Source organism: Canis lupus, chromosome 5 (assembly GCF_011100685.1).
Source record: "Canis lupus familiaris isolate Mischka breed German Shepherd chromosome 5, alternate assembly UU_Cfam_GSD_1.0, whole genome shotgun sequence".
Classification (NCBI taxonomy): Eukaryota; Metazoa; Chordata; class Mammalia; order Carnivora; family Canidae; genus Canis; species Canis lupus.
Window position 1 is genome coordinate 60,354,342 of NC_049226.1, and position 19,069 is coordinate 60,373,410.

Here is a 19,069-nt window from a genome sequence, read left to right on the forward strand (position 1 = left end):
TTCCCATGTACTCCCTGCCCCAGATATGCATGGCTTCCCCAGTATCTACATCCCGCACCAGGGTGCTACACTATTCTTTTTGCTACCTAAAATATTTGGTAGTTTTTTATTGTCTCTTTTTAAAATCAATCTTTTAGGTGCCTGGGTGGCTCAGTCAGTTAAGCATCTATCTGCCTTCCACTCGGGTGATGGTCCCAGGGTCCTGGGATCAAATCCCACATCAGGCTCCCTGCTCAGGGGAGAGTGTGCTTCTCCCTCTGCTCGCTGCTCCCCATGCTGGTGGGTATACATGCTCTCTCTCTCTCTCTCTCTCTAATAAATAAAATCAAAATTAACTAATAAATTAAATTAAAGCATAAGCTCTGTGAGAACAGGAGCCTAAAAAGTACCTGGCACATCACAGAGTCCCAGTAAGGATTTGCAGAATGGATGAGGGAGGGAGGAGAGAAAGAGAGCCACTAAGCAAACCCTATCTTAGTAAGTGTTGCCTTAATTTCTGGCTAATGTAAAATGATAGAAACAAACAAAAATAATGGTAGAAACAGAGTTAACACTGAATGTGCGGGGCCCAATGAGGACCCACTTCCCTGGATGGTGTCATGGGCACTGGTATGTGTCCACTGAAGACTCTGGGGTCAAACTCTCCATGGAGATGTGCTGCATTTGCACCTGCCCTGGGGACCATCTTGTTTCACTGGGCCAACGGCTAAAAGGGGAATGAGCAGGTGGCACTGCCCAGCGATGGTGCCAGCCAGAGATGACAGCGGCAGCCGTGAAGCGTGCCCAGTGCCAGGCCATCCTGAGCGCATCCACAGATGTTTGCCCACTCAATCCTCCCTACAACCTCTGGTGGACCATGTCTGTGTTTCTTTCCAGTTGTTTCCTTCTTACTGATCTGCAGGAGCTCTTCCTATAATATTGCTTCTTTCTGATATTCTAATTCCTTCAATTAACTTCTCATGGTTGTAGGCACTGTAACTGTCTTTCAATTTAAGGTTTGTCTATCGACTTGTTTGTGGAGTTTTCTCTCTTACAAAAGTTTTATATTTTAATATAATCCTATTTCTTAGTCTTCTTTGTTTATGCATTGTCTAGCTTGTTTAAGAAAGCTTTCCTAGGTGGCTCAGTCAGCTGAGTGTCTGACTTTTGGTTTCAACTCAGGTCATGATCTCGGGGTTGAGATCCAGTCCCAAGCAGGGCTCAGTGCTCAGTGGGGAGTCTGCTTGTCTCTCTCCCTCTGCCCTCCCTGGATCATGCAAATGTGCTCTCTCACTCTCTCTCTCTAAAATAAATAAATAAAATATTTAAAAAGAAGAAAGAAAGAAAGAAAGAAAGAAAGAAAGAAAGAAAGAAAGAAAGAAAGAAAGAAAGGAAAGAAAGAAAGAAAAAGAAAAGAAAGCTTTCCTAACCCCAAAGTCACAAAAATATCCTCTAATTTTTTTTCGAAGGCTTTTCAAGTTTTATTCTTTCCTATTCAGTTCTTTGTTGCATCCCATTTTACAGCTGAAAAAATTGAGGAAGAGAGACAGTCAGCAAGGGGTCCGGGGTCATCCAATTAGCACACATGCACCAGTCAATGACACATGCAACTGTTCTCAAAGTTACTGAAAGCCGCCACGTTGTACACTTCCTTCCAGAACTTGTCCTCACTCCTCACATGGTCTTGAAGATTCACCCCTGAGGACATGTAAAGACCTTCTTGGTTCATTCTGACTGCTATACGGCATCTGGTCATACAAACATACCAGCTCGTTTATCCACCCCCAGGGGGAGGAGTGAGCAGGCCACCATGTACCCAGGAACCAGCTGCTCTCAACAACAGGTGTCTAGAAACAGCACTTCTGAGTAGCAGGGTATGAACTAAATATTATGAAATTGCTCTTCAAAGCAGCTGTCCATATAGCGTTCCTGCTTGCGTGGTAAGACCCTTCTTCCCCATGAGCATCCTCATGAACCTTGTATATGAGGCAGCTACATTTCTCCAGTTGTGAAGTATGAGATGATTCCTCATTTTATTGTGCATTTCTCTGATCACGACTGATACTGAGCCCTGTCTCATGCTTACGGGCCCCTCTGGCTTCTTCCATAGAAATCCCCTATTCATGTGTTTTGCCCATTTTTCTTTCCTGTTACCGTTATTTCTTATTGATTTGGAACAGCTATTTCTGTAACCTTTCTTCTTTCTAATCTTCTAATTCTAGAGTTTTCTAAAATTTCTAAAGTTTTATTTCATAATCCACCTACAATTTATTTTTGCACAAGATATGAAATTAGGATCTAATTTTATATGTTCCTTATGGATAAGCATTCCTGCACTGTTAAGTGACTGGTCCATCCCTATTCCTGGTGGTAAGCAGAACGATGTTTCCTACCCCAGAAATACCCACATCCTAACCCCCAGAGCCTGGCAATGTGATGTTGCACTGCCGGTAATCATGGCTGCTGATCGGAGAGACCATCCTAGATGTTCAGGTGGGCCCAATGCTATCACAGCAGTCATAGCGGTCCTGGTAAGTGCCAGGGAGCCAGGAGGATCAGAGTCAGAGGGAGATTTGGAAACTGCACTGCTGACTTCGAAGAGAAGAGAATGAGCCAAAGGCTACTAGAGGCTGGAAAGGCAAGGAGGTGGAGCCTGCCCTGGAGTCTCCGGAAGGAACCAGCCCCACCAAAACCTCTACCTTAGCCTGTGAGACCCCTTTTGGACTTCTGACCTCCAGAACTGTGGGACAGCAAGCTCATGCTATTTTAAGCCATTTTACATTTATGGTAATTTGTTACAACAATAAGAGTAAAGTAATACACTTATCTATAATGTGTCCAGTCATCACACTCTGTCTTCTTATCTGTCCATTTCTGCCCCGATGCCACACTGTTCTAGTTACTATAACTATAAATCTGCCAATTAGGAAAACTGAAGCCTCTTTTCTACTTCAAAATTGCCTTGGCTATTCTTGACCATGTAATTTTTTAATTAAAAAAAAAAAAGAATCTATTTCAAAGTAAAATAAATGCAGTGCACGAGGGACTACACTGCAGCATAGAGCATGAGCCCAACTCAGAAGTCATGAAAACACACAACATAGCTGGTGAATCACAGTAGCACAGAGCAGCCAGGAAAACTTTCAAAACCACTAGACCATCAGGCCTGGGTGGAGGATCTCAGCAGCCCACCGACATCAGGCAAAGACATCTGTCTCCCACCAACGTAGAGTAAGCAAATAGGGACCAGACTGACCGCCCCATGAAACAAATTTTTTTAAAGGGACAAAATATATGAAACAACTGGCCTCAAGACATTAGAATTCAGGCAACAAAGGACAGTGATCCTCAGGGACAGGAAACAAAAGAAGTGGGCCCTGAAACCGCCCCAACTCTCAGCAGCTAATGAGTCTGTGGGCCACAGTACAGGGAGACGGGGCACCAGGGGCCCCCAGTGGAGAAAACAGAGCTGAATGTCCAAGAAGACCGAGGAAGCTCCCATTTGCAGGGCCAAGTGCCAGACAAGACAAGGTGCACAGAAAGAGAGCTCTGGTCATTTACAGAGGCTCCCCTCTAGAATTCAGTAGGTGACTGGTCAGGAAAGTACCCAATGCTGGGGCCAGAGCCATTGGAACAGTCCCCAGTGCTTACATGGGGCAGAAATAGACTTACTGCACAGACAGGCCAAACTGGCAAACCTCATAATTCAGGAGATGTCAGGCAGAGCACACAAAGGGGTCTTGTCGTGGGGAATAATTAGCCCTGGACTAAAAGCTGGTCTGGTCCCACCTAACAACCCTTAAGGGCAAGAGCCCAAAGGATCAAACTGTTTCCAAAGCTCAAGAGTATTCATCAAATACAAACCTATTTAGCACTCTCAATCAAAGAAAATTCACAATATCTGCAATCCAATAAAAAATACTGATGGCAGATAAACAGGAAAATACAACCCAAATTAGGATAAAATGACTCAATCAAAACTGAGCCAGAATTGGGGCACCTGGTTGGCTCAGTTAAGTGTCTGACTCTTGATTTTGGTTCAGGTCATGATCTCAGGGTCCTGGGATTGAGTTCCAAGTCGGGCTCCCTGCTCAGCGGAGGGTCTGCTTCTCTCTCTCTCCCTCTGCCCACCGCCTACTTATGGGTGCACTGCACACTCCTATTCTCTCCCTCTCAAATAAATAAAATCTTTTTAAAATAACTTAAAAATAAAATAAAAATAAAAATAAATTAACATAATTCTGGGAAGCAGAGCAAGCAGCAGACTGGGTTTAAAGCCCAGATCTGCTCACAACAGTCAAGGCAATTGGGAAAATGAGACCCAAGCCTGCAGACCGCAGAGCCACAGCGGGTACAGCCGGTGTTCGCCCCAAGCAGCCAAGTGATAAGGCAATTCCATCATTGTTTAGAATTAATTTGATTAGAAGGTCTTCAAACAAACCAGCTGCTTGCTTCCAGCACCACAGCAGCACCATAAACTAACCCTTGAAAACTCCTTTCCAGGAAAAGTCAGTATATCTTCCCCATAAAAGCTACCTGTACAGGCATGTCCCCCAAGGACATGATCTATTCTGGCATTTCCACAGACACAGGTGAACTACACATACTACATTTCACTAGTGTCCTTTTTGAGTAGCTTAATCCAAAATATTTAATCATAACATTTACCTATTTTTGTAATCTGGAATACTATCTTTCATATTTACCTTTCTCAGAGCTTACTATTTGTTGTATTTTTATTTTTATTTTTTTAAAGATTTTATTTATTTATTTATTTCAGAAAGAGAGAGAGCAAAAGCAGGGTGAGGGGCAGGGGGAGAAGCAGACGCCCCACTGAGCAGAAAGCCCAATGAGGGGCTCAATCCCAGGACCTGGGATTATGCTCTGACTCAAAGGCAGATGCTTAACCGACTGAGCTGCCTAGGTACCCCTTGTTTTATTTTTTAAATGTAACTAAGAATATATGTCAAGGAAGAAGAGACGCTAGATTTACAGGAGAGAATGAGTGGGAAATAAATTGTACCCTTTGTTTAGTATTTTTAAGCGATATGTTCTATGCCTTCAATGCATTCGACTTTATTAAGTAAAACTGGAAACACTCTAAACAAACCCTGAGAGAAAATCCATGTCTTCCGCCCACCACTGCAGGGACTCCATCAGATATACTGGCAACAGCCTCGGGGCTGTGGTGCTGGACGTTTTCAGGGCTACACTGGTAAGAGTGGTTATTAGCGGACACACTGGTGGTAAACAGCAATCCCAAGAGCAATGTGACAAGCACAATATTCAAAAATTGAAAGATCAAAACAACTAAAACCATCAAATGCACTGCCTTTTTGAGAAGAAGGAAAATACTCAATGATGTGGTTTGTCCCAAAGCTACGGATTGTTTGGCACCTGAATATGTTCCGATACCTCAGAAAACCTTGGAAGATCATGAAGACAGTGGCCAGCATGTCCAGGTCCAGGCCAAAGAACTAAGGGGACTGCTTCCACCAACAGTAAATTAAATTCAACAATACCACCTTCCATTAACTAGATTCTCAACTCAGAAAAAATCAGTCCCAAATGAGTCCCAGACCCACTAGTGCCTCCGCTCCAGCAGCCAGGACCTCAGTAAGTCCTCCCTGGGGACAGAGAAGCACCCATGGGGAAGATGGATAGGATTAAGCTCCCCACTGTGGGCTTATACATTAGTTCAGTCCCTACCTTTCTAACTTTCTAAGAGACTAACTTCCTATATCTAGAACATTCTTCCAGCTGGAGCAGTCTCTAGAAGCCTCAGGTGCCTGAGGCTCAGTGCCCTGCCAAGTGAACTTCACCAACACCCCTCTGACATCAGCCCTGCAGGGACCTGACCCATGGGCTTCTCAGTCAGATGCTGGCACAGGGGTCCTTAGGGGTCCTTATGGTCCTTAGGGGTGGTGAGGCAGAAGCCAAGAGGCCCTGACCAGCAGGTGCTAGGCCAGTCAGACACAAGGCTGACAGCAACGTTCGCTGCTCCGCCACCTGCACACATGCAGACACATCACTGCCCCCAGGAAGATGTTGCTCTGAGGGTAGCCCTCACTCTCCCCAAAGTCGCCAGCTGAGATCAGACACCCCATTCTTGGAATGCTTCAAGGGAGTAAAAAGCACCTTTTCTAAACAACAAATGTACAGCACGTTAACAACAACACCCAGAGATGGCAGCCCATGGCTCTCGGTCAAACTCTTACTCTCAACGCTGCGTCTATAGGACTCCCATGCCAAGTGCCCATTAGGTGTCACTGGCAGAGCCTTCCACAAGCCTCTAGTCAGGGGGCTGCAAGACACAGGTGACAACACACTTGGCCACCCTCTGTCACTGTCCAATTCTACATCCCCGTATTAAGCAAAAGCTCAACCAACTGACTCCAATTAAAGCAATCTGTAGCAATTATCTGATAATTGTTATTGTACTGGACTAAGTATTTTTCCTTAAGAACAGATGGAAGTCATGCTATGTGCTCAAAAAGTCAGTTCTCTGCAAACACTTACTTGCAGGAGATGTGGGTGGCTTCCTGGAGGGCTGCCGCTCCGCCTCAGGGCTGTGGACCAGCCCCGTGGGTGTGTCCAGGTGTCCCTCAGGGCTCAGCGAGAAGTGGAACTGGACAGTCCCTGACTCCACTTGCTGCACCTACAATCAAAACAAGAACAATGGCAGCTGCCTCCTTTCATCGGTGCCCTTCTATTACAATGCAACCAGCCCCAAAGTCTACATAAAACCAGGGATTCCTGAAGCCCCGTGTTCTCAGATCATAATCAAGTCACTTTCTGAGCAGAAACAATCAGCCGTGGCATTGAAATCCCAGAAGACCACATTAGCACAGAATGGCTCTTACTCAAGGAGAAATTACATTTCCCCAGTTTTGCACGTTTTTAAACAAACCTATGCAAAACTGACCTTTTAAATGTTGGTATATAGTTCTGTTCAACACATGTACTCACTACCGGAGTCGGGGTGCAGCGTGGCTCCATCACCCAAACAATCCCTCGTGTTGCCCCAGTCTGACTCCCTCAACCCCCTGTTTCTGAGCTGCTCCTGTCATGGCAGCCTCGGCTCTCCAGAATGCCACAGACACGGAACCCAAGGATATATAATTAAGCCTAGCTTCTTACACTCCACATAATGCTGATGAGACTCATCCCAGTAAGTAGTACGTATCAATAGTTGGTTCCTTTTCCTGCTGAGCAGTATTCTATGGTACCATGTGCATGGTTTATTCATCCATTTAAGCACATTTAGGCTCCTTTCAGTTTGGGTGGTTACAAACACCGGGGTACATGTGTCCATGTGAACCTAAGTCTTCATATCTCTAGGAACAGGATTGCTGGGTCACGTGGTACGTGTATATTTAATCCTATAGGACACCATGGTTTACTTCTAGAGTACTCTGCTCCCAATTTATATGCCAATCCCGCAGCAACAGCACCTTACAGTGGTTGTCGCAGCTCTACTCCAAGTGTCACACTGTGGGGAAGGATTCCTCCAACATCACTGCTATCGTCACAGTTCTTTGGACTCTTCTAATTCCTGGGACTTTCTGTATAAATTTTAGGATCAGTTTCTCTACATGTAGACCAAAAAAAAAAAAAATCCTACTGGAATTTTGAATAAAATTACATTATCTGTACATGAATTAGGGGAGAATTTCTATCTTCAACACACTGAATATTCCCATGCATAAAGATGCTGTGTCTCTCCATTTACTTAGAGTCCTCTGTGATCTCACCCAAGAGTAACCACACGAGAACTGTGACATGCACCAAAGGGAATATGCTACAGTTCACAACAGACAGATCCTGTACACACTGTGTTAGATTTATCTTACTGTGGGAAGGCCTTGATAAGTAATACTGTTTTTTTTTTATTTTGTTCATCAACTGCCCTTTCTTAATATACAGAAAAGATTGATTTTTCTATCTTGATCTCCTATTGTGTCTTGCAACCTCAATAAAGTCACTAATTCATTCTAGCAGGTTTTTGTAGATCCCTTGGGATTTTCCACACAATCATGCTGCCTGCAAGTAAGTACAGTTCTGTTTCTCTCTTTCCAATCTATGTGTCTTTTATTTTGTCTTCTTGCCTTAACGCCCTGGCTAGGACTTTGAGTATGATGCTGAACACTGAGTGCACATCCCTCACTTATTCCTGATCTTGGGGCGGGGGGGCACCCAAACTCTTACCACTCCATAGGCTGCTCACTGATGGGTTTGTGTGGATGCCCCCCAAGCAGGAAGAGGGACTGCTCTTCTACTGTTAGTATGCTCACAGTTTTTATCATAAGTCAGTGTTAAATAAATCTTATCAAATGCCTTTCATGTGTCATACAGTTCATCTCCCTTAGGCTATTACTATGGTGAATTATATTTATTGATTTCTTGCATTTCTGGGATAAACCCCCACTTGGTCATGGCCTAGTCTTCCTTCCACATTGTTGGGTTCTATTTGCTAGCATTTTGTTGGTTGTTTTGCAACTGTGTCCATGAAGGACACATGTCCATGGTCTTCTTATGCTGTCTCTGGTTTTATTATCAGGGCAGCACAAGCCTCATTACATGAATTAGGAGATGTTCCCATCCTTCTATTTCCTGGGGGAGACCGTATTAAACTACTCTTCTGTCTCTTCCTTAAGTCATTCTGTAGAATTCACAGTGAATAGGCCTGGATGTTCTCAACAGTGTTTTAGTCATGAATTCAGTTTCTATAATGGTCATAGGACTACTCAGGTTGTCTACATCATCCTGAGTGAGTTTTGATCATTTCTGATTTAAGATAAACTGATCCATTTCATCGAAATTGCCAAGTTTACAGGCACAGAATTGCTCACAGTGTTCCTTTGCTGTCTGTTTGATGCCTGTGGGGCCAGTAGTGCTGGTCCTTCTTCCATTCCTAACATCAGCAGTTTGAGTCCTCCTCTCCTGTTGTCGTTCTTGCTAGACATTTATCAATTTTATTGATCTTTCCAAAGCCTCAGTTTTTGGTTTCATTGATTTCCTCTGTTTTCGTTCTCTATTTGTTCTGTTCTGTTTCTTCTGCTGGATTTAGGGTTATTTTGTTCTTCTTTTTTTTAATTTTATTTATTTATTCATGAGAGACACAAAGAGAGAGAGGCAGAGACACAGGCAGGGGGAGAAGCGGGCTCCATGCGGGCAGCCCGATGTGGGACTTGATCCCAGGACTCCAGGATCATGCCCTGAGCTGAAGGCAGACCCTTAACTGCTGAGCCACCCAGGCGTCCCTGTTTCTCTTTCTCAAGCTCCTAAAAGTAGAAGATAAGATTACTGAATGAAGACCATTCTTCTGTTCCAACACAAGCCCTTAATGCTATCAATTTCCCTGGAAGCACATGTCAAGTGCATCCTCCACCTTTTGATGTATTTTCATTTTTGTTCAGTCCAAAACATCCTCTATTTCCTCCTGAGTCTTCCTCTTTGATCTATGGGTTATTTAGAAATGTATTATTTACTTTTCAAATGCCTATACTTTTTAATCTTATCTTTGCTACCGACTTCTGGTTAAATTCTGTTATGACCGAAAAATGTACCCTATATAATTCCAATTCTTTAGAAATCATGAAGATTTGTTTTATGGCCCAGGATGTGGTCTGGCTGAGTGTTCCCTGTGCCCTAGAAAAGACTATGTGTTCTGCTGCTGTTGGGTGCAGAGTTCTGTAGACGTCATGTTGATCCAGACGGTTCATGATGTCCTTTAGCTGTTTCATGTCCTCAGTGATTTTCTCTATGTTCCCTGGTTTACTTAGAGCGATGTTAAAGTCTCCAACTATAACTATGAGTTTGTCTATTTGTCCTTTAACTTCTAGTAATTAGTTTTTTTGCTTTATGTATTTTGAAGCTCTGCCTATACTGGATGCACACACCTTTAGGACTGCTATGTCTTCTTGGTTAATTGACTTTTTTATCATATGTCATATCCTTCTTAATTCCTGAAAATTTCCTTTGCTCCAAAGTCCACTCTGTCTGGTGTTGATACAGCCACTCCTGTTTTCTTTTGGTTTTTGTTTTCGTTTTTTTTTAAAGATTTATTTATTCATGAGAGACACACACACAGAGAGAGAGGCAGAGACACAGGCAGAGGGAGAAGCAGACTCCATGCAGGAAGCCCGATGTGGGACTCAATCCCGGGGCTCCAGGATCACACCCTGGGTCAAAGGCAGCGCTAAACCGCTGAGCCACCCGGGCTGCCTTCCTGTTTTCTTTTGATTGGTGTTTACATTGAATGTTTTGGTGTCTGTTGAGTGTCTTTTCTCTGAAAGTTGAGATTTTCCTGCCTCTTTGCATCTCAATTATGTTTAGATTATATCACAGACATTTTGAATACTATGTTAGGAGACTGTGAGTCTCATTTAAATTCTGTGGAGAATGGTGATATTTTTGTTTCGTCACGAATCAGCTCAATGGGTTCAGGCCACAGTTTCCAACCAGCCTTCTATGCATTGTCAGCCCCTGTGCCATGCTTTTCAGATCCCTCCTGCATGTGATCCACCCAGGGAAACTCTGGAACGGGGCTGGAGGCCTAGCCACAGTCAGTTCTCAGGGTCTTTGGAACTGTAGTTCAGGGTCAGACTCAGGCAGCCTGAGGGTTAACCCAGCATTTCTTAATGTTATGGGATTGCTTTCCAAGCCTCTCCCTCTCCATAGCCTCCCCAAACCTGTCTGGGACTTTACAATCCTCCAGCCAGACCCCACTGCGCTGCACACTTCTGGGAACAAACAGTCCCTGAAGCCAAGACCCCTCAGGGGGAGGACAGAGTAGTTTCTTAAAAGAGCTCAGGAGTGTATCAAGCAAGTTCTCATTTATCATTATTGGAAGTCAATATATAATGTCTAAAGTTGATAAACCTAAGAAATAGCAGAAGCATAATATTTGGAAACAAAGTAAATATCATAAGTCAGAGCAAAGAGTTGAAAGTGGCTGCCTCTGGAGATAGAAATTTTTTTTAAAAGACAATTATTTGCTCAAAGGAAAAATACAGGAGTTAAGAAAGAAAACATAATCATAATGTACTACTTAGCTTCACAGTAACATCAAAATAATAACAGAAACCCCCAGATTTACGTAGCCAAAAATTATGGGATGTTTCTAATATTTATACTTTTCTCTGATTAGTATCTGCCAATTCCCCTTAACTGTAAGTTCACAGGATCGGGGATCTTTTTCCAAGGGTATAAGTGCTCAGTAAAAGTTCACTGAATGGGTAAGTAAGACACAGAATGACCTGGCATAGGGGCAGAGACAAGGTGCACCTCACTCAGGGGCATCTCTGCCCCTAAGCCTCCACACTACCTGCCCAGACATGGCACTGCTGTAGAAGACACAATGGGAAGAAGCAGAGGAGGAAGCAGAATTAAGTTTATGGCCAGTTTTAGTTCATTATTTTAATTAGTTATGTATTTTAGAATAGTGATCCTCGACTAGAGGCAATTTTGCCCTTGAGAGACATTTGGCAACGTCTGCAGACAACTCAGTCTATCATAGTTGGGGGCACGCTACTGGCATCCAGCAGACAGAGGCCAGGGCTGGTAACGAACATCCTCCAATGCACAGGACAACCCCCACAGCAAAGAATTATCTGGCCCAAAATGTCAGCAGTGCTGAGGGTGAGATAACCCAATTAGAAGTGATATTCCTTGTGAATAATGGCAGAATTTGATATATTTGTGTCCTCAAGATAGTCAAGCCTTCCATACTCATCCCCAATGCAGTTTACACACTCAGGGAGTGAAGGAGATGTAGTGGCATGACAAGGCTAAAGTTAAATAGAATAGATATATATTTAAATACATACACATATACATCCAGAGAGGGAAAGACAGAGGCAATGGCTCCAGGATCTCTCACGGCAGTTTTATAATAAGGGCTCAGACTAGTCCATGGGGGAAGGCAGCAAAATGTGCTCCCATAATGAGATATCCTTATAAGAAGGGAAGCTGCACAATCAGCTGTTCCTGATCCAGGTCCCTAAAGCATCACCCACATCATAAATAACATTGAAAATAACATTTGTGGCGAGAGTCAGCACACGGATGATGCATGGAATACCAGGGATGGTCCTTTCACCTGAGAAAAATGAGACAACTGAGCTGTAGACGGCTCCCAGCCACACTGCTGAAACAGCAGAGTGTGGTACAGGAGTGCAACTGGGAGAACCAAGCACCCTTGCGTGACACTGGCGTCAGGATGGGCCAGCCAGAGCAGTGCTTTCCTGCGCGGGGTACCTGCAGCTCCCTGGCAGGTGACCCCTCACTCACACTTCAACTGGCCCTGCCACCGTTTACCGGTCTTCTCCACCGGGGTTTTGGAGATAGCTTCATTCCAAACATGGATTTTAAAAGCTCCTGCTGTGGCCCGCCCTCCATGCAAAGCTGGAAGGAGCCAAGGGCCAGTGGGCAAGAGTAACAAGTCACAGAGATGCACCGGGCTCAACACCAACTGCCAGGCACTGACCACAACCCTGGTACCACCAAAGCTCATTCTCCATAGCAAAAGGTTCCAAGAGTCCTTTTTGAAAAGACACATATAGCACAGAAGCAGATGCTGTTTGCACAGTGCATACAAATAAAAGCCACAGGCCCCACAGGCCACCTTGTTGAGACTTATGTGTGAATGGGGATGTCCTAAGCCCCGAGATAAAACCTGCCTCAGTGAGTTCACAGCCAACTATGACTCAGCAATCATGCTTGTCCTTTAAGGGCACGTCCATGACATGAAAAAAATTCTGTTCATCACATATCCACAAACATATCTGTCAACTTCTGGTTTTGAAAATGTGTGAACTTGCTGGAAGCTCACAGGCAAAGATTCATACTTATAAAGTATCTGAACAACTTACCTCTTCAGAGCTCATGCTGGCAGGGGTTACTTTATAGACCAAACAGTGTGAGGGGTTGGGCCGGATCCCACCCTGCAGAGGTAAGATCACCTTCCCAGAGCCGGATTCCAGCAAGGGGTTCCAAACAGCCCAGCGAACTATGTGCATACACGCCACACTGGACAAAGAGGTGACCGAGGCTGCCTAAGAAGGGAAATGAGGCACATTGGTACATGACTTACCACCAAACCAACCCTGCAAACGTCACTAGGGAGCAGTGCAGCCAAGCAGGGATCACACAGAAGGAACCAGACCAGGAGGAGGGCAACATGGAAGCTTGGGGCAGGGGGCAGGGAAGCAGCATCCAACCTAACCAGTACCCTTTCCTATACTGATCTTTCTTCTGGCTCAAGGAAGTAGCAGCTTTTCTTTTAAAGACCAACACCATCCTTCTGATCCCTCCTGTTCCCCCGAGGCTCTTGTGCAGATCTATAAGCATGCTGTATCTTGACTACATCTGCCCACATCCATTAGGAAAATACTAGGAATGACACTTGGTGTTAGTGACAGGAAACTGGAAAATAATGAAGAATGCCCATGGAAGTTCAATTTGGTATTATTTGCACACATTTTCTCCAACCACCTTTTGCTCATAATGAATGGTACATTTCATATACGTGACTCTCCATGGATCTGGGAAGTTGGCCAGGTCCAATTTTCTGCACCGTCCCTTCTTCCGCCTTCTCTATCACTGACCAAGTGAAAGCAATGAGGACACTAAGGAAACCGGTTTCAGGGCTCAACTCAGCAGTTTTAATGGCACCACCTTCATCCATTCACCCAGAAAGAATTAAGAATAAAGTCACACTCCAGGCCTGGAACCCGTGCTCAGCTGGGCAGTGAGACTTGCGATTGCCGCCTTGGGGGAGGCAACATCAGAGACCCCAGCTCTGACTGACAGATGCCGCAGGTTCCTTGGGAGGCAGCACGTCAGGACCCCAGGAAGAGGCCATGGGGCACTTGGCAAGAGTCCAGGCAGGTGTTTTCCAGCTTCAGAGCACAGCTGTCCTGACCAGAGTCACATTGAAACTATCCAGCCCAAGGAGGCAGCAGCCACACCTGTCACCCTGACTCCCACCTCAGTGGTGATGTGGGAGGAGGAAAACCTGAAGGTGTAGGCAGTACTTGGAGCATGCACACAGCATTCCACCTCTTAATGCCCTCTTCACAGGTGGCAGACAGCTGTCTGTGCCCCTCTGGGATGAGGACAGCAAAGGAACTGGGTGACTCCGTGTGGTATCCAGGTGGCTGAGGGACCAAAGCCCTCTGATGCTCTAAACCACCAGCCACATCTGTGAACCCAGACAGCCCTCTCAATGGGGGCCACAGGCTAGGGAGGCTGGGCAGCCTACAAGGAGGGGGCCTCGAGCTCTTAGAAAGGTTGGAAGCCCATACCTCATCTGATGGTAAAGGACATCATCCCCAAGGAGAAGAGAGCTGTATCAGAAGCCACAGAGTAAGGCAAGACTCCAGCAGAGCTGCTAAGGCTCCCAACAGACCCCGCTCACTTGCTGGGCGTGGGTGAGCTGCCGTGCCATTGTGGCACGGACTTGTGGCATGGGCAGGACTGACTGAGCTTGAGTCCAAGGCAGACTGTGGCACACATACACAAAAGGACTCTGGCCAGAACCCAATGCAGATGGTTCAATGGTCAGCCAGGCCACACCCCAGCCGAGCATATCCATGAGAAGCATCCAACATGGAAAAGGAAGCACATTCATCTCACCCAAGTCAGACTATCCAGACTGTTCCTTAGTCAGGTAGTCTCCCAGCCTGCTGTATCCCTAGTCACATGGGGATAAATGTCCAGAGTCAGTGTGTGGTCTTGAATTAATCCCTTTCCTGAAGCCCCATTGCAAGTGGCCCAACCTCACTTCAGCAGGGCCTGTTCTCATTCTTTACTGGAGCCCAACTTCAGATCATAGGCTAGGCTCCCATCACATATGCCTGGGTCACAGGGGTAACCAGGTCCCTGCCAGTTCAATGACAAAAAACACCAATCCTGAAAGTACAAAGAACCAGCAAAGTAAGAAGCCTAAGCATATGTCTCTGCCACACTTCAAACGTGTCAAATACGTAGCCAATGCCTGCCGCTCTTCATCCCGTTAGCTGATGACAGTGACATAAAATGGTACTGAGCAACTGTGCAAAGTTGACTATAAACTCACTGCTCTTTAAAAACAAAATTACTATAAATGTATTGGCAAAACTGGACACTAAAAAACCATGTGATTCGACCATTTCTGGACTACTTTTATAAACAGCCATCTCCTATAAAATCCAGTTTATTACTGGATCAAAAATAAAATGGCACACCTGGGTGGCTCAGCGGTTAGGCATTTGCCTTCCAGCTCAGGGCATGATCCTGGAATCCCAGGATCAAGTCCCACATCGGGCTCCCTGCATGGAGCCTGCTTCTCTCTCTGCCTTTCTCTCTCTGTGTCTCTAATAAATAAATAAAATCTTTTTAAAATTTTTTAAATTTAAAAAAAATAATAAGATAAAGTATGTATCCAAGCATAACACATGCTATTCGTGCAAATCTTCTGGTTTAGTCTTTCAAATTAGGCGATTCTGATATGCAGTTTTCCAATTTCACAGTCCCTCTGGTTTCCTAGTTCTCAATCGATAATGGCTCTCCCCTACGCGGAGTACCTGTCAGTTATACACATACCCATTTCCCCTCACTTTCGTCTCTAACAGCTACAACAAGAAGAGATGGCTAGCGAGTCACTGATCACTCCTTTGCAAAGATTTCTGTGACAATTAGGACTTGTTGGCAATTTATCAGCCTGTGCCCTCTTCTGCCAGGCTGGGGTGACACCTGCAGGTGAGAACCTCCTCAATCTCACACACCTCGAATCCCCCCAGCTAGGTCCCTGGCTCTGAGCAGGTCAGGTGCATCCAAGCAGGTGGGCAGAAGAAAAGCAACTATTTAACTGGTCAACAAAACAAGGCTCTTCCTGTCAGTGAATCTAGTGGTTGAGATAAAATCAGTTGCTTTCTAACATCTTATCCGCCCAATTGGGTTTGGCTTCAAGAAAAGAAATACAAACTGAAAAGAGAAAAAAAATATTGACTTGTTCCCCATTTAGACTTTTATTTATAACACCACATAATATACAAGAGGCCAAAAGAGTACACCTGGGTTATATATAAAAAGCCAGGTTCTTCAGGAACAGAAGAACTGCACCAACAGTCACCAGGCAAAGCCCAAACAGACAAGGGACCCTGACCTCTGGGAATGCTGTAAACCAGGTTCCCTAGGGTGGGTGCCATGGTGGCTTCAAGAAGGCAAGTCCTCAGCCTAATCCCTGGACCCTTTGTGACCTGATTTGGACAAAGGGTCCACGTAAACGTAATTAAGTATTATGAGATTAGGAGACCTAGATTATCCAGGTAGGCCTCAAATCCAACGACAAGTGTCCTTAGAAAGCAGGATAGAGATTTGAGACAGAGGGAAGGCCCTGTGAATGAGAAGGCAGAAGCTGAAGCAACATGGCCATGAACAGAGGGAGGACAGCAGGCGCCAGAACCTGTTAGAGGCAGGAGGGACCCTCACTGGAGCCTCTGGAGGGAACCCCACCCTGTAGGCCCACTGCTTTCAGCCCCCATTTGCAGCTGATTGTCAATCTGTGGCCTCCAGAGCTGAGAGAATAAATGTGGATTGCTTTAAGACACATCCAGTTCATATCAATGAACAGCAGACACTCATGCACCACGACGAGGCACCGAAACCACAGTGGCATGCGGGATCTCCCCAGTAAGTGACCCTGGGCGGCAGGATGGCACCAACGCGCTGAGCATAAAGGTGAAAGTGGACACAATGAACCCCTGCAGGAACAGGATGGGCTCTCCTAGGACACCTCAAATCGAGACATAACAGACATCAAGGCAGGCAGATCTGCCTACAGGAAAAATGGTGCTGAGGTGGCCAAGACACCCTGGGCCAAGGCCCATGGGTGAAAACCCTGAGTTCCAGTGGGACACCACTTGCGGTGGGGTGGGGGGTGCCTCTGGGAGGTGACACAAATCCGATGAAAGTGTTGGGGGGTGTTTTTAGTGTCCTTGCAAGAAGGGGAGGAGGGGAGAGAGACCTCCCGCCTTCCACACACACACACCAACACACTCCTACACACCCCTACACACACACACCAGGGCAGCAGCTGCAAGGTGGGGCCCCACTGGGAACCCATCTGCGGCTCCAGCACCTGGAGGGATAGGAGTCTGACGTTCACATGGCATTTCCTTCGGCTGCCACAGCAGATAAAGACAAGGCCAAACACAGGGGTGTGGGTCAAAGGCAGACCGCAGAGCAGGAAGAGGTGTCACACACTGTCCCGAGGGAGAACAGGTACCCTCACTCACAAAAATCACCACAGAAAAACGGGTTAAAGAAGTGACCAGACAGACAACCCACAACCCGACTGCACATTCCACTTCACGAACTGTCCCTCACCATGAGGCCATTTCTCCCCTCCAAGTAGCAGAACCCAAAGTATGAGAGGCCACTCCTGCAAAGGATCATGCTCTTGCCCCTGGACCCAGCATCTCCTTGGGGCGCACGCGCACAGCCCTCAATCCAGCACACCCTTGGGGCACACACCCCTCGATCCCGCATGCCCTCAGGCGCATGCTCACACCCCTCAATCTAGCATGCCCTCAAGGTGCATGCCTACACCCCTTGATCCAGCTCACCCTCGGGGCACATGCTCACACCCCTCAATCCCGCACACCCTCAGGGTACAGGCTCACACTCCTCGATGTGGCATGCCCTCCGCGTGTGTGCCTACACCCCTCGATCCAGGACCTCCTCAGGGCGCACAGCCATACCCCTGGACCCAGCACCCCTCAGAGTGCATGCTCACACCTCTCAATCCAGCACACCCTTGGGGTGCATGCTCACACCCCTTGATCCCACATGCCCTCAAGGCACATGCTCACACCCCTCAATCTGGCACCCCCTCAGGGCACATGCTCACACCCCCTCAATCTGGCACCTCCTGGGGGCGCACCCTGGAGACACCCCAGAGCACAAGGTGAGCCAACACACAGACAGTTCCACCCACACCTGGTCCACCTATAGGCCCTGCAAATTGCTGAGCTATCCAACCACAGGAAATGCATGCACAAGCTGGGGGGCACAAGCAGAGTACATGCCGTTGGAAAAGGAGGAGACACGCTCTGTGGCCAGCCCCGCCTGATGGCCAGGGCACCCCAAGAGTCACCCACGCACATGGCCACTTCCCTCCCTCACCCCAAGAAGCAGCCCAGGAGGGATGCACTGGGAGCAACAGCAGCGGCTGGCTCTAGAATGAACAGTGGAAGGGACACAGAGGAGCAATGCCCTTCTGAAACCAGCTTTGGGTAGAATTTTTACTGAAAAGCCTATCAGTGTCCTACATGTTCCGGAAGTGAAATGAAATCACTAGGATGGGAGGGAAATAACTCTGAACTAGAGCACAGATAAAAACAGGATGGTGAAAGACTCCTAACTCTGGGAAACAAACTAGGGGTGGTGGAAGGGGAGGTGGGCGAGGGGTGGGGGTGACTGGGTGACGGGCACTGAGGTGGGCACTTGACGGGCTGAGCACTGGGTGTTATTCTATATGTTGGCAAATTGAACACCAATAAAAAATAAATTTATAATAAAAACAGGATGGCCCACTGTGACCGAGTGAGCAGTGAGGCTACACCATTCGGGCCAGGCCTAGGGGCTCTGGACACTCTTCCCCTCCATCTGGGTGGCCAGAGCCCTGAACGGCTGGGAGGGCCATCTGGCAGCAGCAGTGTGGGTGAGGCAACCCTGCGCTGAGGCTGATGGTGCCCTGGGCTTCTCCCTGGGGAAGGAGGCTCGGAGAGCCTTGCCAGTCGGCTGGGATCGGCAAGAACTGGGTTTTTTTTTTGTTTTGTTTTGTTTAAGAACTGGGTTCTTAAGGTCAATCTGTGTACATGGCAAGTGCACATGTGTGTGCTCACATGTGTGCATATGCGCATATGTGTTTCTAGAGGTAAGTCTCCCAGCTCTGTCCACTGACATCAGATCTGGGAAACCAAAACACACCAGCACCCAGATCTGGATTCAAATACATCCCCTTTAAAAAGAACCAGGGTGGGAGCAGCCCAGGTGACGCAGCGGTTTGGCGCTGCCTTCAGCCCAGGGCCTGATCCTGGAG

General features: G+C 46.6%; 1 protein-coding gene across 1 annotated transcript in view; it reads right to left on the reverse strand.

The window, feature by feature from the left end:
* NPHP4 (nephrocystin 4) overlaps positions 1-19,069 on the reverse strand; it is a 115,767-nt gene that overhangs the window by 50,683 nt on the left and 46,015 nt on the right. Inside the window, 2 exon segments of the mRNA NM_001135788.1 lie at positions 6,499-6,637; positions 12,855-13,037. Of these exon segments, the coding sequence (NP_001129260.1) occupies positions 6,499-6,637; positions 12,855-13,037 (322 nt within the window).